This window comes from Aptenodytes patagonicus, chromosome 1, assembly GCF_965638725.1.
Source record: "Aptenodytes patagonicus chromosome 1, bAptPat1.pri.cur, whole genome shotgun sequence".
NCBI lineage: Eukaryota > Metazoa > Chordata > Aves > Sphenisciformes > Spheniscidae > Aptenodytes > Aptenodytes patagonicus.
Genome location: NC_134949.1, coordinates 1,083,491 through 1,106,219, shown reverse-complemented (window position 1 = coordinate 1,106,219; position 22,729 = coordinate 1,083,491). Strand labels below are relative to the sequence as shown.

General features: G+C 50.4%; 2 protein-coding genes and 1 long non-coding RNA gene across 11 annotated transcripts in view; 2 read left to right on the top strand and 1 right to left on the bottom strand.

The window, feature by feature from the left end:
* Positions 1-859: 859 nt before the first annotated feature.
* Positions 860-11,271, bottom strand: ASB13 (ankyrin repeat and SOCS box containing 13). 3 transcript variants are annotated; one of them, XR_012995961.1, is made up of 7 exons: positions 11,207-11,271; positions 8,854-9,041; positions 7,836-7,986; positions 6,236-6,370; positions 4,697-4,888; positions 2,194-2,373; positions 860-1,850 (listed from the first exon to the last, which is right to left on the bottom strand). XR_012995961.1 is itself a non-coding variant. In XM_076345533.1 (6 exons), the coding sequence occupies exons 1-6, from the start codon at positions 11,247-11,249 to the stop codon at positions 2,246-2,248; spliced, it is 837 nt and encodes a 278-aa protein (XP_076201648.1). In that variant the 5' UTR covers positions 11,250-11,271; the 3' UTR covers positions 860-2,245. The 3 variants fall into 3 exon arrangements, 2 of the variants coding, with proteins under 2 accessions (XP_076201648.1, XP_076201779.1); XM_076345533.1 differs by having other exon boundaries at positions 860-2,373; XM_076345664.1 differs by lacking the exon at positions 6,236-6,370 and having other exon boundaries at positions 860-2,373.
* Positions 11,272-13,231: 1,960 nt separating this feature from the next.
* Positions 13,232-17,270, top strand: LOC143155641 (uncharacterized). 2 transcript variants are annotated; one of them, XR_012994439.1, is made up of 5 exons: positions 13,232-13,512; positions 14,165-14,265; positions 15,959-16,102; positions 16,725-16,859; positions 16,956-17,270. It is a non-coding gene; the product is annotated as an uncharacterized LOC143155641 (long non-coding RNA). The 2 variants fall into 2 exon arrangements; XR_012994438.1 differs by having other exon boundaries at positions 13,232-13,626.
* Positions 17,271-22,422: 5,152 nt separating this feature from the next.
* The window catches only part of TASOR2 (transcription activation suppressor family member 2), a 50,851-nt gene continuing 50,544 nt past the window's right edge, over positions 22,423-22,729 (top strand). For all 6 annotated transcript variants that reach the window (XM_076345257.1, XM_076345169.1, XM_076344990.1 and 3 more), the window contains exon 1: positions 22,423-22,524. In XM_076345257.1, the coding sequence (XP_076201372.1) occupies positions 22,482-22,524 (43 nt within the window). In that variant the 5' untranslated portion in view covers positions 22,423-22,481. The remainder of the gene's footprint in view (positions 22,525-22,729) is intronic.

Genomic DNA, 22,729 nt, shown 5'->3' with positions numbered 1-22,729 from the left:
AATCCCACAATAAACATCTCTAGGGCTTCCCTGAGCTTCTTGGTAATTCCACATTTCTGATACTTTAAACACTAAAATCAGAAGAATTATAAATAGGCAATCCCCCAAAGAGCAGGATCTTGAGTTTTTTTCTGTCCTGTTCTAGATGATACCGCACAGTAAAAAAAAAAAACAACAAAGGGGTGCGGGGGGAATGAACGTAACCAAAAATTAAAAACCAAAGTGATTTGCTGGTCACCATTAAAGTGCATTCAGTTCCACTTCAGCTCTTTAACCCTGTGCTTATGCTATTTTCCCCCTCCCTCCCGAGGCTGAGCCCCATTGTGCTGGCTGGGGGAGCAGAAGATCTTGCAGGCAGCAGGCAAGCGACCGTTTGCTCTCAAGTGTTAGTTCACAGCATGAAGGATGTTGAGAGCCCTGAGTTAGCTCCATGCCACGTTAGACAGTTGATTTCGTAACCTTTGCTGTCATTCAGAGAAGGAATTTGTTCTTATCACAGTGCTAAGACTTCCCATGGGGGCATCAGGACATTTGGACATGAGGAAAAATTTCTTTACTGAAAGAGTGGTTAAACATTGGAACAGGCTGCCCAGGGAAGTGGTTGAGTCCCCATCCCTGGAGGTATTTAAAAGACGTGTAGATCATAGAATCACAGAATCGTTAAGGTTGGAAAAGACCTCTAAGATCATCGAGTCCAACCGTCAACCCAACACCACCATGCCCACTAAACCATGTCCCTCAGCGCCTCATCTACACGTCTTCCCTGGGGCACTTAGGGACATGGTATAGTGGGCATGGTGGTGTTGGGTCGACGGTTGGACTCGATGATCTTAAGAGGTCTTTTCCAACCTTAACGATTCTGTGATTCTATGATCAGGGAGCTCCATTCCCTTAGCACTGCGTACCCTGTAGGTTACTGCCTTCAGACACAACACATAATGTCTCATCTGGAAGGCAGACGACAATTTTGGCTCTGCTCATACAAATGTCACCCTGAAGGTTTAAATCACCGAAGGACAAAGCTGCAGTCGCACCTGCTGAAGCCAAAGGATTCGAGCACAACACTCAGCAGCACGTGGCTCAGGGCTGGCTCCCGCTGCCAACCTCTGGAGAGGCTCCAGCATCGAGAGAGAAACTCAGAGGGGGAAAAATAAAAATAAAAATCTCAAAACCCAAGGCAGAGCCCAGCCCTCCTACTGCCTTTCACGTGTGGGAATACATCACAGCGACCTGCTGCACCACTACGCAAAGGACATGCCCTCGCCGTACTTCAGGCACCACCGGGCAGCAGCTCTGCCACTTATTGCACATAAAACCAACAGAGTGGCCACAGTGGCTCAGAGCAAGTGGAGAAATATTCTTTGGGACCAGCCCTCTGGAGGGAAGCATCCTTGGACGTGCAGAGAGACCTGCTTCCTGCTTGGGCTTGAAAATTAGACATGGTGATACCCTAGAGGAACACTACAGTAAGAGCTGGCTCACCTTCAGCGAGGGAAGGAGCATGGGCAAAGTCAACCCTGATCTGGCAGCAGTTTGTCCTCAGTGCTGGTGTTGAGCCAAAGCCTGCTGAAGTTCATGGAAAGTCAGTAACCGGCTGCAGTGCCTCTAATTAGTCCTGAGCTTGCTGGGGACTTAATTTGCCTCCAGCTAGAGCGCGCGGGTCTCTCGAGCCTTGTCCCTTGTCCCTGGCATTAGGCAGCTGTCACTTGAGTTATTAACACAGAGGTGGGTCCAGCGCTCCCACTGCAGAGACACAGACATCCGTATCCGAGGGTATCACCTCTAAATCCCTTTGCAGTCAGCGGAGACAGGTGCTCCCGAGGCGTACTGTATCATCCCAGCAGAGGCATCTAAAACAGGACAGATGAATCATGCTCCAGAAGTATCTATTTCTCTTCACTGACTGCAAAGGGAGCCTGGCTAGATCATACGGAGATGCCTTTAGGCTAGAGACAGGTAAAATTAGGCAAGATTAATCCCGCTCAAAGAGCGAGCGCTACAGCCTCGAACATAGTGACAGTCTAACAGATCACCCCAGGAGAGGTTACAGCTTCAAGCCAGTGCTACACGTTGCCTGAGCGTGTCTTTGCCCACGGAGAAGAGGAAGTGCTGCCTCATAAATACTATTTACACCAGTTTGCTTAAATTAAAATTAGTTTCTTGGGGGGAGGTAGAAGAGAAAGAGACAGATACTTCATACTGCGGGAGCTAAAGATATCGTCCTTCCCGGCCACCTTCGCCCCTGTCAGTTGTAGGACAGGTACTGGATTAATCGCGGAGGAATATTTAGCTTGGCAATCTTCTCCAGTGCTCGCTGCCCGGCGGCTTTCCTCACCGTAACTCTGCAAAGCTGTGACAAACTCAGCGGCGTTTCTAAAATGAGAGAAGAGGATCCAAAGTCAGGGCTGCAGCTCAGCAGATGGCTGATCTTCCCTCAGAGCACAGACCTCCCAGGAGGGTGACGCCTGGCATCGCCCCCACCGTGATCGCAAGCCTGGCTCTGCTTACAAGCGCTCGACCTCCCACAGCACCAAGGCCCAAGGAAGGCACTGCGGAGCCCCGGGCGTGCTCTCTCAAGGCTCATCCTGATCCAGATCCCACCAGAAACAGTGAGCACAGCTGCGGCGCGCTTCTCCCAGCTCCCTTCCTCGCCTGCATCCCCCAAAAGGAAAAAAATAAAGATGACATAAATAGGAACTTGCAATTTTATTCTCAGTTGTTCGAGGAGTCTTTTGTTTTTCCATTGGAAACTTGGACTTTACCACTTCATTATTTTACCAGCTTAGGCAATGTTAAAAAAGCAACCTAACGAGGGATTTGAATTTGAACAAAGAGGGAAGGTTTTCACCCCGGATTACCAAAAGGTGCACTTTCCTAATACGTATTTATCTGTAAGGACATGCATGTTGGGCAGAGGAAGCTTTTCTTGAAAGATACAATACAAAACCATTATCCGATCACTCACAGGGATGAATCCCACAATAAACATCTCTAGGGCTTCCCTGAGCTTCTTGGTAATTCCACATTTCTGATACTTTAAACACTAAAATCAGAAGAATTATAGACAATCCCCCAAAGAGCAGGATCTCGAGTTTTTTTCTGTCCTGTTCTAGATGATACCGCACAGTAAAAAAAAAAAACAACAAAGAGGTGCGGGGGGAATGAACGTAACCAAAAATTACTCGCCTGCATCCCCCAAAGGCCAACGGTGCCCACTGGATCACCTGCTCTGATCCACTGGGGCTACCCAAGACTTTCAGATTTCCCTTAGTGATGCTGTATTAAACCTCAGCAGCACTGTATATAGGAACAAAACCTACTTCCAACACTTCTCTACCGCTCCATTTCTCCATCTAAGGATTGCGTTAACCCTTTTCACTCAGCACTCTGCTGAGAGCTCCAATAAAATTCCCCAAACCCCTTCCAGACAGCCCCCAATCTGCAGCCCGCAGCCTCGACGCCGGGTGTTGATGCTCGTGCACGGACGCAGAGTTACAGTATCGGGCGCATTGCTCTGGAAGCAGTCAGTCCTAAGAAGCTGCTATCCCTACCCCCACAGCCTCTGCAATCACCAGCCTCCAAGATCTGTATCTGTCCTGGATCTAGTCCCGAATTTAATGATACAAATCAAAAGGAAAAAAAATACTATTACAGCTAGCACAGCACTGTTACAACAGTCTGCGTTGAAAAGCAACTACACGTGCAGTTCTGACAGCTGGGTTTAGTGGGCAGTAAACTCTGACGAGATATAAGGACTATTTATGGGCATGTAGGATTCAATCTCTTCAGCCAGCTCAGCTGCAGCCAGACCAGCACACTTTACTGCTTTCTAAGAAAAGAGAGCGATGAATAACTTGGAGGAGAGACTGCTACAGGGAGAAGAGAAGTCAGAGGGAGAAGGGGCTGTAAGGTGCTCACTACACAAAGGAGTGCAAAGCCAGAAAACACTTTGTTCTTCTCTAAGGAAGAAATTTTTTATAAATAAATTTAAGGAGCAATTCTTTTATGATGAGGGTGGTGAGACAGTGGAACAGGTTGCCCAGAAAAGTTGTGGATGCCCCATCATTGGAAGTGTTCAAGGTCAGATTGGATGGGGCTTTGAGCAACCTGATCTAGTGGAAGATGTCCCTGCCCATGGCAGGGGGGTTGGACTAGATGGTCTTTAAAGGTCCCTTCCAACCTAAACCATTCTATGATTCTATGATCTTTAGGATCATCTAGTGCAGCAGCAGTCTGCAAATGCTTGGAAAGGTCTGTGAATTACTCCTCTAAGGGTAACCAAGATAAAGATTGACTTAAAGCCATCCTCAAACCTCAGTTAAATGTCTCCTCCAAAATCAGACAGCCAGTGCAGCTAAAGTTTAATGCGTTCCCTGCCCCAAATAAAATGAGTTTTCAACTGGGAAATTTCCTTGACCTGACTTAATGCACCAAAGCATAAACGCTGATGCTGACACGTGAGAGGGACCTGAATTCAAGTGAGGGCATGATTTGAACAATCTTACCACTGTCATTCAACCACAATTAAGCAAAGCTAGCCCGCAGCCAGCTGGCATACGTTTCCCACCAAGAACTCTATACCTTCACAGGAAGATGATCAGGGATCTACAAATCAAAGTGGGCTGAAAATCATGATGTGGAGCAACGGAGTTGGCAGTCACTGAATTCCTGGGGCAGGGGATCAAATCTCACTTACTTTCGTAGTACTCAAAGCACTTTGCTGTGGGACTGCTGCTCCAGGTGTAATCCGATGGCTTCTTTCCTCGGTTGTCCCTTGCGTAAATGTTTCCTCCAAATTCAATCAGCATCTCCACCAGATCTACGTTTTTCACTTTTGCTGCATGGTGGAGGGCTGTCTCGTGAAGTTTAGCAGCATTCACATTTGCCCCTGCGGCCAGAAAGAAAAACAAACCTGTTCATGAAAGCCTCAATTGAACCAAACGTAAGGAGTGGTTTGACTGGAAAAAAACCCGCTGTTAAAATACGCACGAGCAGCTAGAACAAGATCCAAACAAAACAGCATGAACAGGAAACCAAACTGCTGAACAAGTTCTCGGTGCTGGCAACACATGGGTTTTCTTCTCTGGCTTTATGTTTTCCTTGCAGAGAAAGGATTTTGGTCGATGTTCCTGGGTAAATAAGCTGCTGAGTGTGAAGTTCAGAATTGCTTCCTGAATCTGCGCTGTCCAAAGCCAGCAAAGAGCCATTCCCAGTCATCTCAATGGAGTGCTCCCACTCAAGGCAAACAGTGACATCTTTGTTAACAGAAATACCCCAGACCCACAAGATGTGGCAGCTCACCATCAGACACTACTGCGGGACCAAGTTTTAGTTACAGATATTTTTGCTAAGGAAGTTTGGCTTTTATAAGCTGACAGCAAAAGGTCCTTCCAATCCCCCCATAACTGCTTGCATTTTATCAACTGACTTGTTCAGCAGAGGTGAGATGAACCTCGCTGAATTCAAACAATTGACTTTTAGATACGTGTAGCCACACCGAACTGCCCTTATAATTAACAGGGAGAAGCAGGCATTTCTGGGGAATCAATTAATGGGAGCCCAAGAGAGGGAACCGGAGCGGCTGGACGCAAATTAGCTTAGATGTGTAATTTTTAGACAACTAACGTTCAATGAAACAAATCCCCACCCCTGGGCCAAATCTCCTCCTGGTAAGCACAGGCAAAGACAAGAAGTCCAACTCCAAATCCCCCAAAGTTAGCAGCAAGAAAACTGGGATGTGAAACCTGGAGCACAGAACATTGACTTGAACATCTAGCAAACTCATCTGGCACAACCCTAACCAGCTCTCCCTGAGGTACAAAGTGACCTCATCTCTGGTTTTCTGTACAACATCAAACCCTAACATCTCTCCCTAACACCTATCCAAAACCATATGACTGTGCTGAACACATGCCCACCAGTTAAGACCACTTTTGGGAAGAAGTTGAAACTTTGCTCTAGGGGGCTGAAGAGTTCTAAATTTCATTAAAATAAGAGAATGAGAATGTCAGCGGGAACATCACAAACTGGTTATTGACAGGCATACGCTGAAAAAATGCTGAAGCATTAAGCTCTGCTCAGGTAAAGGCAAAATCTTTCACCTTTGTCATCTATATTATGCTGTGAATGAATAAGCTCTTCAACAAGAATGCCGCTGCGGAACACCGAGGGAAATGCTGCGCACAGACACCACCGTCTCCTGCCCACCCAGAAGCAAAGCCTGTGGCTGCCATACCTGCCTTGAGCAGCAATTTTGCACAGTCCAGATGTTCCCTGGCACAGGCCACGTGTAGGGGCGTCCCGAAATGGCAGTCGTGAGCCTCCAAGTTTGCACCGACGTCAATGAGGAGTTGCACGCACTCTGAGCTACCTTTAGAAAGGGAGGATCCGAGTCAAAAGAAAGAATCCAGCTCAAATGGGAGCATATGGCATGCTGAGATCAGCTTGACCCACAAACAGCCCGCTTAATATTTGGAGTGACGGCTGCAAAACAGAAATGCTTGTGAGCCAACACAATAGACTGTAGGATCGAGACTGAGACCAGGGCACAAGAAATAGAGTCACATCTGCACCGCACTGAGCTAGAGCTAACAGGTCTCGCAGGGAGTCAGGTCAAACAAACCTGAATTCAAGGGTTTGCACTAAATCACCTGTTGTTCGTGGAGCTGGTTGTATTGCTGATCCTGCCCTGGGTGGATTAGATCACCTTCAAGACCACTCCAGGTTTACTTTTTCCAATGCTAATACCACGATTTAACAGAAAGCAGGCAGTCATCATGAACAAACCTTAGGAAAAAGGCTTCACAAGGAAAAGCTAAGCAAGAGCTCACGGCTATGTATTTAAGTAACTACCTGTTTGTCAAAAATGCTGTCTCTCACAGCCTTCAAAGTCGAAGGGAAACTCTGTCCAGGACAGCATATAATAAAAACAGCAAAGGGGAGGAGAGAGGAGGTATTACGTCTTACAAAGAGGAAACTGTAGCACAAAATGATTAAGAGATTGGTCATGATCATCTAACGGGGACATTGCCTCTCTCACATCCTGGCTTTCCTGCTGTTGCGTTCGTGCAAGTGTAAGTTCAGGGCTGGAATTACACCCAAATACGCCTCTGTCACTGTCACGGACACCCCTGATACTTGCTCTTGCTCCATAACCCAGATCCAAACGTCCAGGAGAGGCTTGAGTAGAGGACAGGGGGAGCAGAGAGCGGCTGGCACGTGCCAGCTGGAACATTATTTTGGCCCCTGTAGTTTTCTCTTATCCCCTGGACAGACCCTCCAGCTGGAAAAGGCTGACAGCGGGACAAGGAGCAGTACAGGCAGTTAACGCTGCCCAACAGTCCCTGGCACTTTCTTCCCACTTGACAGCTTCATCAATCAGCTCTGAACAACCAGGAGAGGTCTGGGACAGGACCACCTGATTAAGACGGTCTCGTGTGTTAATCAGAACAATTTATCCCACCTCAACTCGGATCAGAGGGAAAGGATGCAAACTCCCCTCTACTCACAAGAGCAAAGCTACTGGTTTGGCTCAAGGTTTTCTAACAGAGCATCAAGAAGCTGGCGCTTTATCTGCCCAACATCTTATCCCATGTCCATCACGTGGGATAAAAGCACCCAACACAAGTGATGGCTTTATTCATCTGATACCACACTGCTTTGCATTCTGCGTTCAAAGGGAGCTGTGCTCGCGTAAGGCTGATATATTTGCAAGCTGTAATGGTCTGATGAGCAACAACAGCTTACGGTCAAATTAAGATACTTGGCAGCTGCTTTGGTTGGGTTTTTTTCCAAGCTGCAAATAACCGTGCAAAGATAAGACCACGTGGGTTTACCATTCATGCAGGCTTCGTGGAGAGGAGATGCTGTGTAAAGGGGAGGGTTCACCTTGGCGCCGTGGGACAGCAGCACTTTCACACACTCTATGCTACCCGAGGCACAGGCATCGCAGAGCGGAGTGCTGCCATCGATATTCCTGGCATCCACCTTCAAGGTAGAAAAAAAATGTTAGGTGCCCCTAGGCTGCTGTGTGGCAGTACCCTCTTGCCTGTGTTTTCACCTCTTTTAACTCTAGAAATAGTCTGGACTCAGGAAGGAGTTGGTTGCTACTGCCAGCAACCTGGCTTGCGCCGTTCCCATCACTCTCAGGGCACAGATGTACATTAATGTCACAAGTTTAGGCTGTAATTTCCAACGCTATATTTTTCTGCTGCTTTCCTGCTGAAGGTTATAAGCGTCGCGGTTGAGTAACACAACGCAATTCCTCGTCTGCTTTAGTGCAAAGCCCAGCTTCATCAGCGGACTCGGCCAAGCTGGCTGACGTTGCACTGAGAAGGACCACGGAGCGCACACGTGCTCCACTTCACCGGCTTTGCTCTGAGGACAGCTGTCTTCAGCATGTGAGGAGTCACAAGCCCTTGAAGACAGTCGTCACCAGCTATATCCAAAGATTCTGTTTAACTGATTTTTGTTTCCATAATAAAATTAAAGAAATAGAAGAAGAAACAAAAGAATAAATGTAAATCCCCTCTGGAAGCTATATGTCCCCTGGTCCCCCTCTGGCCCCTTGATTCAACCTAGCTAGTTTTAGATACTTGAGCCTTCTAAATTAGATTTCTGGTCACCCTGGGCGCTGTTGGTAGCCAGTGAGGAGAGAGGGGGAGAGACAGAAATACTTCCAGGCAGTTTTTTAAGTCCTCATCAAGCTCAAACACGCTCTGAGGAGGCCTGCCATCCTCTGCTGACTGTCAAGAAAGCCCAGGGTGATGAAGAAGAGCCTAGAGCTAGATAGGGAGAATCCAGACCCCAGACACTAAGATGATGTTCCCAGCCGGATCAGACCCTAATGCAGACCTGGGCCCCTGCAGCCAGCAGGAGCTTGACACACTGCGTTTGCCCTCGCAGGCTCGCCTCGTGCAACGGGGTGATAGAGTCATAGGTGACCGCATTGACACAGGCTCCGCTCTCTATCAGCTGCTGCAGCTGCAGGATTTCTCCCCGCCTGGCTGCTTCATGCACTGGTGTTCGATCGGCCCAGAAGCCTAGAAAGGAAAGAATAAATAAGTAAATAAATAAATAAAACCATACGTGCAGAGCAAATGGGTCTCTGTGCCAGAGAAAAGCAGATGGGGAACACGGTGCAGCAGCTAGAAGAGAGAGCTGGGAATGAGGAGCTCATTCCGCACCATGCCCCCACTCAGCATGTGATTTTAAATCGGGTGCTTCATGTTTGTGGCTTCCCCGTCGACCGCTGCCCTCTCAGGGACTGTTTGTAATGCTGGGTTCCTTTACAGTTTCTGAAATGCTTTGCTGTACTTGCTTGGAACTTTATCCAAGTACAAACCCCAGCAGCATTCATGAGGTCCAGATTCATCCCAGCGAGCTCTTAACTATTTAGCGTTAGGAGCACTGTCCCTCGTGGCTCCATCTGAAATCACTGGAAACAGGACACCTCCAGAGAGCAACTCAGCCCACCTAAAAGCTATCTTCCCAAAAAGTCAACGGAGCTTCGACAATTAAGTTTCTAGCTTCAACGCCTTCGCTGAGCATCTACACTTACATGGGGCAAGCCTGGGCTTAGCTTCCCAGCACTAACTGACAATATCATCTCCTTTCAGGTGTGTTTTGCTTTCAAGGAAGCAACAAGTAAAGAACAGCCCCGCACATTTTCATGCGACCTTCAGCAAGATAAATGCATCCTCTCTGTAAAAACACGAGCCTCGGTCCCCTGCAAAAGCAGGGTTTATAGGAGCAGTATGGTGCTGTTCGCATACAGGTCGATACTAAAAACCATCGGCAAAACAGACCTCGCAGCTATAGTTCCTCCCCTTTGAACACATCTCCGTAAGACCTTTTCAAGGCAAGCACTGACAGAGCGGTGGAAAAAGGATGATTTGCCTTATTTTTGAAAAAATAAACACCTTGTCATGTATTTCAGTCAGACTGGCCATACCTCTCTCCATCCTTAAACAAAGCTTTTCATTTACCAGCAAAAAGCAGTAAATGCCAACACAAGCCAGTGGTTATGAAAGATGGAGCAGACTCCATGGAGTAACACGATGCTGAGGTGTATGGTGGACTAAAACCACCCCCTGAAAGGGAATCATGAGTATCAGCATTTTCACAGCACACAGTATGTGCAGGCTTTTTTATTTGCTTGTTAGATCCTCTTTCCCTTTGCCTGTATCCCTGGGCAGGATGTTTTTCCTTCACTGGAGTTTCTCCAGTGGTGGGTTATGTCAAAAGAAGTGAGAAGTCCCAAAAAGGATGAAGCCCTTGAATTGCCAGCCGCCGAGCAGCATCACTTTGTCACCAACAGGACTGGGAAGAAGAACAAGCCCCAGCAGCATTTCGTTAAAGGCCCATCATATATTCCAAAAAAGCCAAACCTGCAAACTACAGGATCCCCAAATTTCTTCTCTCCTACTGCACAATTCCTTACGTGGCAGGCTCACGTGGGAGATAACATCATCAGTCCCCATGGATGGGGCTCCCATATCCACATCCAGCCGGCTGCACCCGGGGTTATGGATCAGGAGGGAGACTGCAGCCGGGGCCAGAGCTCCTAAATCTGCCCATTCAAGACTTGCGCTTCTGCCTCGCCAACTGAAGCACAACGCAGGGGAGCACGGCCGGTTCCTGATGCAGCTAGAGAGCATCCCTACCAAGGGAACCAGCCGCGCAGCACAGCCTTGCACCCACTGCAGTCTTTGCTGCGGTCCATCCACAGGGCGGGCTGCTTGGCCCACTGCTCCAGCCTGCTGCGCCCCATCCCAGGGGCAGGATTTCTCAGCAGCTATGCAAGCAGCTTTGTCAGCTCCAGCCCTGAGGAGGTAACCCAGCAGGCAGCTGCTGGCGGGAGGCTGGGTTTGGGCCCTCCGGGGTGCTGCATGGCTCCCACCCGCCATCTCCCTCCAAGGAGGGAACCATCCCCTCTCCTCCAGCTCTCCAACACCTCTGCGGATCGCACACGCACGTTAGTTCATGGAGGAACAACGGTAATTCCCCATGCCCCGAAGCAGGGGGTCTCCCGAGAGCATCCTCACCTTCCTCTTATCCCTTTCCTTTGGAGAGGCCACTCGCCCCCCAAACCATCCTGCCCGCTCCCAAAACACGACGCTAACACCAGCCCTCGTCCCTTCCCGGAGCAGATCAACCCTACCCCTCCATGCACATAAACCCCACCACCCCGCCGCCCCCCACGCACTGATCTCGCCCCGCAGGGAGCCGCTGCTCGCGGGGCTCTCCATGGCCCGGGCCCGCCGGCTCCGGCAACGTCGGGGCGGCCGCCGGCTCCGGCCTCCTCCGCTCCGCTCCGCCTCCGGGCTCCCGGCCCCGGCCCCCGGCTCCGGCCGCGGTGGCCGCCGGGAGTTGTAGTGCCCGGGCGGCGCGGGTGAGTGGGGTACTGCGGGCACCGGTGTATGTGGGGAGGGGGTACTGGGGTGTGGGTGGAGGGGGTACTGCGGGCACCGGTGTATGTGGGGAGGGGGTACTGGGGTGTGGGTGGAGGGGGTAACTGCGGGCACCGGTGTATGTGGGGAGGGGGTACTGGGGTGTGGGTGGAGGGGGTACTGGGGGCACCGGTGTACGTGGGGAGGGGGTACTGGGGTGTGGGTGGAGGGGGTACTGGGGGTACTGGGGTGTGGGTGGAGGGGGTACTGGCGGCACTGGTATATGTGGGGAGGGGGTACTGGGGGCACCGGTGTACGTGGGGAGGGGGTACTGGGGTGTGGGTGGAGGGGGTACTGGGGGTACTGGGGTGTGGGTGGAGGGGGTACTGGCGGCACTGGTATATGTGGGGAGGGGGTACTGGGGGCACCGGTGTACGTGGGGAGGGGGTACTGGGGTGTGGGTGGAGGGGGTACTGGCGGCACTGGTATATGTGGGGAGGGGGTACTGGGGGCACCGGTGTATGTGGGGAGGGGGTACTGGGGGCACCGGTGTACGTGGGGAGGGGGTACTGGGATGTGGGTGGAGGGGGTACTGGGGTGTGGGTGGAGGGGGTACTGGGGGTACTGGGGTGTGGGTGGAGGGGGTACTGGCGGCACCGGTATATGTGGGGAGGGGGTACTGGGGGCACCGGTGTATGTGGGGAGGGGGTACTGGGGGCACTGGTGTACGTGGGGAGGGGGTACTGGGGTGTGGGTGGAGGGGGTACTGGGGGTACTGGGGTGTGAGTGGAGGGGGTACTGGCGGCACTGGTATATGTGGGGAGGGGGTACTGGGGTGTGGGTGGAGGCGGTACTGGGGGTACTGGGGTGTGGGTGGAGGGGGTACTGGGGTCACTGGGGTATGTGCATGTGAGAAGGAAGATGAAGAGGGACTGAGGGCTGGTGTTTGTGGGAGGGGGTACTGGGGGCACTGGTGAGAAGAGACTGGGGTGCTGACAGGGGATAGGGGAGGCTGGAGAAGATCGTGAAGCTGGTGTGGGACACGGGGAGATGCTGGGAGGGTGATCTGGGGACACGGGGTGTTTTGGGGGGAGGTAGGGTTGGGGGGCTCGTGCTTGTGGAGAGCTGGGGAGGGGGCTCAGCGTGGAGGGAAAGGACAGGCTGGGACGGTCACCCATGTGGCCGTGGGATGGGGTGCAGGAGCTGGGTGAGAATGTGTTTGGGGGAGTTGCTGTGGCAAAGAGAGGTTTGGGGTGTGCTGGAGCGGACTGGAGAGAGCACTGGGAGGGGCTAGAACTGGGGCAATGTGTGTACCAAAAACGTGGTGGGACTATTTTCCCTGGGTCCCAGATGGCAAGAGAGTCCACTCAGGTCCCAGGGCTGAGTGAGCTGGTCTTCCAGCGTCACCAGGACCAGAGCGAGTTCCTTGGTAATTATGTCATTGATGATATTACCTCCTGGAAACAGCACGTCACACATGCAGCGCAGGACGGGGAGCCGGGCCTCCTGGCCTCTCCGTAAGGACTGGCGTTTCTTAGTTATTTGTATTATGGTTTGAGCTCTCCGGTTTGCTGGGTCGTCCTGTCGATGCAAAATTTATAAGTAGGTAAGACAGAGGAAACAGAAAGATAGAAAGGTGAAGTGATTTGCCAAAGATTACAAAAAGAAATCAGTGCAAGGCTGAAATTACGGCCTGAATCGCTTGATTCCCACTTGATTCACCCAGGAGAGCGCAACCCTTCTCTACCACTTCTCCGCTGTCTACCCCAGATCTCTGCTCTCTCAGGGTAGGAGCTGGGGTGAGATCCATTCCTTAAAATCTTTATTTTAAAGCTTCCAAAACAACCGTGCCCACATGGAGGCAGCCTCAGAACCTGCAGGAAACAGCCACGTACCAGGCTTGATCATGCTGAATCAACAGCATTGCTGATGTCTCAGGTATCCGGTCCCCATCACATCAGCATACCTGCCGCAGGGGCACGGCTCCAAGCCCATCCCTTTCCTCGGCTCAGAAGCCCTACGCAGCAACTGCATCTCATCAACAAATTGCTGATCAGTCACCCAGGGTCACGGAGTGGGAAAGAAGCCACAGCAACCAACCTGCAGGAGACAGGAGCCAAACGTGAGCATATCACACTCAGAATATGAACGTAAATGTCAGCGACTGCCCTAAAACCTTCCACATTCTCCTCTGTTTCTCCCATCTTATCACCTAGGACCGAAATTGAAGAGCCAGGTAATACACAGACTTCATCTTCCACCTTCCCCTCCTCCTCCATCTCTAAATTACTGTTCTTGGCATTAGAAATGCAGGAGAAAGAACCCAGGCTGTGCAGTTATCTGCCGTTCATCCCTGGATTTTCTTCCCCTGCGTGCCAGGTTCCCCCTCCTGCCCCACACTCATGTAGTCACATCCAGAAATACAAAGCATTTGCTGTCCTAATTCCCAACAGATTATTTAGGTAGCTGATATTTATGAGGACTTTGTAAGAGGCCTTGGTGCCTGTATGGGTTTTTTTGCCTTGGCAAAGCAATTTACCCGAAGAGAAACCAGACCTGTGGGTTGGCGTCTGTGTGGGCAAGGAGTTAAATTTGGGTGCTGGTTTGAGAAACGCAACTTGACTCTGCACTTCTTGAACTCTCAAAAAGGTGCCACGCACTCAAAACACTGACGCCTTGAATTTGCTAGCGGAGCCAAGCTTTGTCAACAGCTGCTGGCAGCTTGGGCAACTGCCATGCGATAGTGTTATTAACCTTCTCTCATTTACATCCAGGTCTTGAAGGAGGAGGCGTGTATCAGCTTTCTTGTGTGTCCTACTTTTATTACACTCCCAGTCTTGCAGTCTTCCCCTGACATCCTTCCCAAATTGCTGGAGTAAGTAAGCAAGAAGACATAACAAATGGATTAAAAACAGAGACCAAAAAAATCCCCTTCACCCCAAACAATCTCTGCAGGAGTAGATCTGCAAGGAGAGCTGCTCCTCCGAGGAGGGATTCTGCAGGACTCCTTCACTTCACGGTCCTGCCATACATTTGCAATTCTGTTCACGTTTTTCATTTTGCCCATCTGCTTTGCATTTGTATGTGCGTTTCTCAGGTGGTTGGGAGCTATGCTCTAGGGTACGCAGCCAGCTGAAGAACACCTGCTTCCCCCTTCCATCCACAGCAGGATAAAGGATGAAACCATGTTTTTAAAAAAAGAAATCAAAATTACATTTTTAGAAAAAAAAGTAAAATTCTATTGCTTCTTACTATTCCGCAGTGACTACACTTCTAAAATAGAAATCCGCCCTGTGCTTGTTCCCCGCGTTGAGGGAAGAAGCAATGTTTCCCAGCAGTGGACATTTGTCTCCTGAAAATATTAATTTTGAAGAAAATCAATTTTCCATTGCAGGAAAATGAAGTTTCCAGTGGGAAACTTCTGGTCAGCACAGTGGTGGACCTCCTGCCACTTTCACGTAGTAAGAAAATCAAGTGTGTCTGCACTAACTGCATAAAAACTAGAATTGCTACACCCTGTCAGCTGCAGCAGTACGAGGATTAGCCCAGGATGGGACCTCTCAAAACATGAGATGTTATCTTTTACGTCCATATGTTGCAGCCGTTCATAGCTACCTCAAAGGCAGGACGAGGTAGCTGTGTAATTGTTTTTACATCTTTCAGAGTTTCCATTCCCTATTTAAAGATGCAAAGGGCTGGCATGCCAGCACTGTAACAGAAACACAGACAACAGGGCTGGAAGTGATCTCGGAAAACCACGTAAATTCTCTCACCTCTTGCCCCAAGGTGGGTCCAGGGATGAATTTAAGAAGTGGATAAACTCATCTGCTTAGTGCAGGAGAATAGCAGGTAGTGCCAGGTAGCGGTGGAAAGACTCTGCGGACCTGCATATAATGTCAGCTGCAGTTCAGACGCTGCTGGGGGTTAATCAGCTGTAGATAACAAAATTATGATAGAGGCAATAATATGAAGAGATAAATGCAGTGTCTGCCTCAGTTTGATAAGATCAGGAGTTAAGTGTTCCTGTTTCAAAACATATCCCTATATACACAACACTTGAAAGCAGAAGGCTAAGAACAATGGCATTTTAACCTTCCCAAATTCCTTATCTGTCCCCCAGCAAAGCACTCGCTGCCTCAGTTTTCTCCTCTGTAAAATATGGCTACTACTGATTCATAACATCTGCCTGATGGAGGAGTTTAAGCATCACTGAATGGGCTGATGCAGCTCATGGCAGGAGAAACTTTATTCTCTGAGACCAGCCAGCACCTCTTCAGCCTCACCTGGCTCTTCTGCAGGGAGAATGCAGGATTACATGGAAGGAGATAGATTAGAGGTTGGAAATAGCACAGGCAAAGTGGGAAAGAAGCGGTTGTGGAGGAGGATCATGGATACAATCTAAATTTCCATCTATGAGAAAATAATCCACTGTAAATATCACTTAGCTGAACAGGATCACTTGCCTGCATCTGCAGATAGTCTGAAATAAGAGTGGTATGACCAACTCCAGCCTCACACAAGCCGGTATCAGCTCAATTGCAAATGCTCCCTCTCTTTAATTACTACAGGACTGATTACTGCAAGAGAAGAAAAAGATACTCTGTTTAGATCTGAAGGGTCTCGAGCTCGCAGTCTCACGTTTTGCCATGATCAAACGATAATATTTCGGTTACAGAAAGAGCTTGTATCTCCTGGCTCCAGTCTTGTGCCTGGTAAGGAGTAATAATTCATGTTTAGAAAGTACTACATAAAACTCTATCTCCAGAGGTTGTCAGGTTTACATTGCAAAAATATAGGGTAAGCAGCACGGCTATTAATTTTTAATAACTACCTCAGTAATGATTAAAAAAAAATGGGGGAAAAAATGGCAAAGGGACTTGAAGAAAAAAAAAAATCACTTGCTCACCACTGAAAATGCTCATCTGCACTTTGTCACATTCTTGTCATCTTTGACTCATTTCCTGAGCGGACCTTGTAGCTGCCTGTGCGGTTGTGGTTTTACACCGTTGTGAAAACACCATAAAACAAGCTGGGTTTTGTTAGAGGCTTTTGTAGGGGGTTGTTTGTTTGTTTTAACAACGTTGGTTCTGATTCCCCAATGTCATTAGGACTATTTAAATGTTTGTCATCACAACTCCAGCAAAACATTGGTTTCTTAGGAAGTTGTAAGATATCAAAATAGCCAAAGAAACAAACACAAGAATAAATCAAACCAGAAACCCAAAATCTTAACTGTGCTTTACGGTGGGAGGTGTACACTGTATGAATACACCGTGAGCAAATACCAGAGTTCAATGACAATGAAAATACAATTCATTTTCCAACAAACACAAGAAGCAGCATGTCACTAATGGGCACGTCGTGAAGTGGAGAGTTACTTGGGATTTCCTCGAAGAGACGGAAGACTCTTGACAGATCGGTAGGCTCGGAAAATGTGCTGGCCTATCTAGATAAGCATATGCTGGGAAGGTAAGAAGGAAGATTTTGAGGGAGAAGATTCAATCAGCTGTTTCTCTGGGAGGAATAATCCTCTGCGTTTAATCTCAATCTGTCCGTCACCTGCAGGCTTGGAAAGCACGTGATAAATGTTACAGTCATTCTCAGAGAAACCACATACACGTACCATCGTGCTGGAGGATTCTTGCATCTGTATAGAGCTGGAGATGGTATTTGCTGTGGTATTTTTGAAGACTTTCCCCTATTATTGAAAGAGATGACAAAATTAAAGGTCTTGGGCAAAATTTGGTCCTCTTGCTGCAAGATCCCAAAGTGATTATGGGAGTTTTGCTGGAGTCGAGGGAAGGATGGGGCAAGACAGCTTTGTGGGGGGTGACATACACCTTGACAGTGTTGTAGAATAAAGTAGACCTTTGGGTCAAGAAGTTCCTGACTTTGCATTTCATGCTTTTCCTTGCAGTTTGGCTTGGCACTCCTTTACAGAAAACAGAGTAGAGCAGAAATGAGAGGGAGCAAACCTCTTTCTGTCCACCTGGATTAAACCAGAAGGGCTCAAACTTTGTGGTGCTGTGCAGCAGCCATTTCTGAGCTAGCTGCCTGCTCCCACCCTTTCTCAGGTGCCCAGAAGTCTTTGCATAAACTTTGCATGGTCTGAACATGACACCTTTAAAAAGAGCTCTGCAGTTTTTCTGGGCATACCAGCAGGAATGACCAAACATAACGGGCTACCAGAGGTCAAACAAGCCCACAAGTTCTCTTTCCCCACTTTCTCTTTCAGTTAAAGTCCTGAGCCAACTCTTCCCAAGCCAAATGGCTCTGAACTTGATATTTTACCACAGCACATCAGAAGTTCCTCAAACAACAGATGCTGGGGCCTATCTGACCCTCCAGATTGGCCTGGTGATGCTGCATCTAAGGAGGCTTCTGGTTCAGGCTCATTTCTGTTCAAAACCAGGCAATTTCCTGGCGCAGACTTGTACAAAAAGATCAGTCAGGAACAGTCCTGCTCTGCTTCATTCCTGAAAGCACTGCCTGGGAAGAGAAACTTCATCTTGAAATAAAACCATGCTGGGATCCCGCTGTGACAGAAGCCCATCTCGCCTCTTCTTCCTGCTGTAGCCACTTGCCTGCGGTTCTTCTCGGTTTCTGCAGTTGCCCCTCTCCCCTCTGGGCACATCTGTCCAAAGTCTCCGCAGCAGGGGAACACCGGGATTTTCAGCACCCTCCCAAAAGGCACCCATGATATTTCCATGTGCTTGCATTTTCCCTTTTAGACCTGCTTTAGTCTGTCCCGACAGCCATGCCAATGAAAGAACAATCACGCTGGGCATCAGCCAGCCATGGGGTTCATGATTTGGCTTTGAGGTCTGCACAAATGCAAACATTTATTCAGAATTACCTTGAGCCACTGGTGACCTCCTCCCATCTGGACTCCCTCCGCAGCACCTAAGGGGCCGGTTCACCCTTGGGATGTTCTCACGAGCAGGAGAGGAAGAGGGTCCTCCAGCAGACCACTGATTTTCTAGAAAATTGAAGAAACCAGTCTGTGAAACCACTACCTTGCTGTCAAATTGGGCTGAAACTGGCTAATGGCTTCAAACGTTAATGGAACAGACAGACAGACAGAAATAGTACGATCACAAGCCTCGTTTCCTTAGGAAACCAAGCGAAAACCAAACTGATCTCTCATACCACATATTATAAGGAAATAGGAGAAAACCAAAGAGAAACTCGGTGTTTCCACGTATTTCTGTGTCACCTACTGTCCCATGATTCACCCATGGCAGGAAAAGCGGAGGGAGCCCGCAGGTCCTATGCCATCCGGCATTTGCAGGCTGTGTTTGTACACTTTATGCAGCAGCTGGGACTCCTGACGCTGCCCCACACAGTCAATAATGATTTCAAACCTAATTATTTGCTTTATCGTTGTGTGTTGTCTTTCAGCAGGAGGACACTGTCGTTTTCAGGAACTGCTGCTTCCACCTCCCAGTTGACTCATTTCATTGCAACTATTTTCTTTCACAGAGTGACTGACAGCATCTGCAGGCATCATTCATTTTTTTCTGAATAAAAGAGGAAATAGATCTTCAAATGGCTACTTCTTTATTTTAGACTTGCAGGTATGCCAGAACTTTATGAGTCATTCTTTCAAAGAAGCCAAAATAGAGTATTGCCAGGAACTGGGTCCCCACCACAGTGAGATCATGGGCTCTCCTCTTGCACAGACCGCACATGCCACAGCCCAAAAAGGCGTTGAGGCACCAAACAGCAACATAGAAACTCCAGTTAGAAATGGTCTGACCTCCAGAGGCTCCAGTCACTCTCCCCAGCATAACGATGACAAAATTCCCTCAAATTCCTTGTTTTTCTAATAGATGAAATGGGAATAGACCACTGAGGAAGGAGCTCTCACCAGAAATCCTATGTTTCCTCATCAGAAATAATTCCTAATACTAAAATACTCGTGTTTCATTGTGGCGGCGGCTGAACGGTCACGCTCGAGGTGGAAATCCAGGTGCTCTGACTGTGGATCTGCTCTTCCTTATAGCTGCTGCAGAAGCTCAGAGCCCTTCTCCTGTCTCCTAGGACGAGGCACGCGGTTACACGGGGCTGTTCATCTTACACCCTCACAGGGCAACCGGGGACACTGACCCCACAAAGATATTTCCGTCTCGTCTCACCCGAGTACTACAGCATAGCAACACAGAAAGCCTTTTTTCTTACTCCTAGGCTAGCTGTGTTTAGGACCAGCAACGCCAGCAAGAATTCCAGTCTTTGATATGTCAGCAGGAGCTAGAGAAATCAGCGGATCTGGCAAATCGGAGATACATTGCTACGCGGTCAGAGCACGAGACTGCTATCAACGCTGCCCTTGCTGACTGTAGGACACCACAAAAATCACTCACTCTTCCCCGTGCCTTCGTTTTTTCACTGGGTAGTAGCACTTTGCACTATCTGCTGCTGCAGTAGCAAATTCTTAGGATGGGTGAAATATCTGTAACGGCATGTTACTGACCTGCGGCATTGCTTTGAGTAGTAAGTGACTTATAAGTGAGCTGCCACATTGTCGTCTCGTTGTTCTTTCTCCTTTTTTCCTTCATTTGTCAATCTTTCCTGCTAAGGCTGTGACTACCCCAGCATGCGAAAATACACCCGACAAGGTCAGCAGAGTTAAACCAGAGCCTGGGCACTGGGGAGCTGAGTGCAGAGACACCCAAATGGGCTGTGCAAACACCAGCAAGGATCGGGAATCAGCCTCTCCATAAATTTATTAGCTCAGCTGGGTGACAGCACAGCGCGTCCACGATGCACGTTGCTGGCGGTGCGGAGACAGCACCACGGATCTCGGGCCAAACCAATCAGCCACACAGCTCATTGCCAAAAGTACCTGAAATCCCAGGTGGGCTTCCCTCCCAGCACCCACCAGACTCGTTGCCCAGCACAGGCAAACCCACGTTCATGCAACACAACCATTGACCCATCATTCGGCACGCTGTGTTCACCCCTTGCGTAAGAGATTGGGCAAGCCCAGATCACCCTGTTCCCTGCTCCAACGTCTATTGCAACATTGACTATTTGCCGCCCACCAGGAGCTCGCATTCGCAACGTCCCCGAGAGCCTGGTGAAGCCTAAAAATTATCATCTACTCCTACGTCCAACAATACTGCGAACCATCAGAAGAAACTGTAAGTCCCTTGGGGCAACGTTAAAAGGATCTGGGGCACAAAAGGTGTTCTCCTCTATTCTCCCAGTCAGAGGAAGGGGTTTAGGAGGGAGGAGACAAATTGAACAGGTGAATGCCTGGCTGGTGCCATACTCAAGGTTTTGGCTTCTATGATCATGGATCTACCTTTGAGAAGCCAGATCTGTTGGAGCTGATGGGACTCACTTGACCAAGCGGGGCAAGAGGGTCTTCGCCAGCAAGCTGGCCAGACTTATAGGGAGAGTTTTAAACTAGGCTTAGCGGGGAAGGGGGATGGAGCTTTGAGCAACAGAGAAGAGCCAGGGGCTGCTGATGCATTAGGAACCAACAAGGAAACACCAGTGAAATGCCTCAGAGGAATTAGGGCACGTTCCTCTAAAAAGATGTCGCGGTTGATAGTCCAGCTGAAGTGCCTCTATACTGATGCACACAGCACGGGTAACGAGGAGGAGCTGGAAGCCATTGTGCAGCTAGAAAGCTACAATCTAATCAATATATATATTCAATATATAAAGGGAGCTTATAGGAAAGACAGAAAAAGACTTTTTACCAGGGCCTGTAGGGACAGGACAAGGAGCAACAGTTTTAAACTGAAAGAGGGTAGGTTTAGACTGGACATAAGGAAGGCACGTTTTGCGCTGAGTGTGGCGAGACATCGAAGCTGTGGACGCCCCATCACTGGAAGTGTTCAGGGTCAGGTTGGACGGGGCTTTGAGCAACCTGATCTAGTGGTTTACACGCAGCTACTCAAGTGACAAACCGTCTCCCTGCCGGGGTGACCTAGACAGATCCCAGGTGGTGGAAGGAAACTGGATTATTTATCTGCTTTTTCTGCTTGAACGTTCATTTATCCCCCCCAATCCCGAAGGAAATCCACCCCCAGGCCACGCACTTCCATGTTTTCAACAGAGGAACAAACCCCAGAGTATCCAGGTGGGACAGGGCGCTTTTTAACACTCTGGGGAAAATCCTATTTAAAAGGGATGACCGAGCAACCCCACTGCACAGGGGCCGCTTCCCCAGGGCTGCTGCTGTCAAGTGGGGCCTGGAGCCACCCCATGAGGGGCCCCAGGGGTACCCCACCCCAGGAGGGGCAAAGTGGGCAGCGGGGACAGGGCCGAGGAGGGAAGGGAGGCGCTGAGGTAAGGACCACAGGAAGGGGCTGAGGAGATGAGGGAAGGGGCCAGAAGGGCTAAAGAAAGATGGGGGAAGGCCCTGAGGGAAGAGCCAAAGGAAGGGGCTGAGGGGGCCAGGGAAGGGGGTGAGGGGGGACTGAGGGAAGATCCAAAACAAGGGGCTGAGGGAAGGCGCTGAGGGGCCGGGGGAAGGACTGAGGTGAGGGACGGGGTCCAGGGCAGGGGGTGAAGACTGAGGGGACGCGGGAAGAGGCAGAGGGAAGAGCTGAAGACAGGCGCCGAGGTGAGCAGGGAAGGGGTTGAGGGAAGGTCCAGACCAAGGGGCCGGGGAAAATACTGAGGCGAGGGAAGGTGCCCGGGCCAGGAGGTGAACGATGAAGGGAGAGGGCGCTGAGGGGACGGTGGGAAGGGCCGCTGAGGGCCGGTGCCGGGGCGGCGGTGACCCGCGGGAAGAGGAAAGCCGCCGCCGCGCTCTCTTTCCGGTTCAGTTTTCACTTTCTGTTTTTTTCCCCCCCGCTGCCACCGCCCGCCCCCGGCCCTGCCTCCCCGCCCGCCCGCGCCGTTCCTCCGCGGCGCTCCTTCACTTCCTGGGGCCGGCGGATGGCGGCGGCCCGCAGCGCGCCCCCTCCGCATGCCGCCCCGCGTCGCCTGAGCCCGCCGGCCCGCCCGGCCCGGTAGCGCCGCGCCCTCCCGGGGCCCCGCCGGGAGCGGAGCCGCGCCGAGGGCCGGGCGGGACGGCATGCCGGCGGCGTGAGGGGCGGCGCGGCGGGGAACGGCGAGGAGGGAGCCTCGGCCATGGGCGAGCGGCGGGACGAGGAGACCGGCGGGCCAGGCACGGGTGAGCGGGGCTGGGGGGGACGGGCGGGGACCGAGCCACGGGGAGGGCGGCCGGCCGGCTCCATCCCACCCTTCGTCTAGGGAGGAGAGGCCAAGCCGGCTTTGCCCCTCTGTTTCTCCAAAGCCGGGGCTGCCCGGCCCCGTGGGGACGAGCTTGAGGGGGGTGCCCGCTCCTCGCCGGGTGAGGGGGAGCGTCCCCGGGCCAG

Bases quoted from the DNA above. Each gene is read 5' to 3' on its own strand.
- ASB13 (XM_076345533.1), bottom strand. From the start codon at position 11,249: ATGGAGAGCCCCGCGAGCAGCGGCTCCCTGCGGGGCGAGATCA. The intron at 6,371-7,835 runs GTAAACCCACGT...CCCTTTCTAAAG, and splicing joins CCACGAAGCCTGCATGAATG to GTAGCTCAGAGTGCGTGCAA. The intron at 2,374-4,696 runs GTAAGTGAGATT...CTCTCATTTTAG, and splicing joins GTGCTTTGAGTACTACGAAA to AAACGCCGCTGAGTTTGTCA.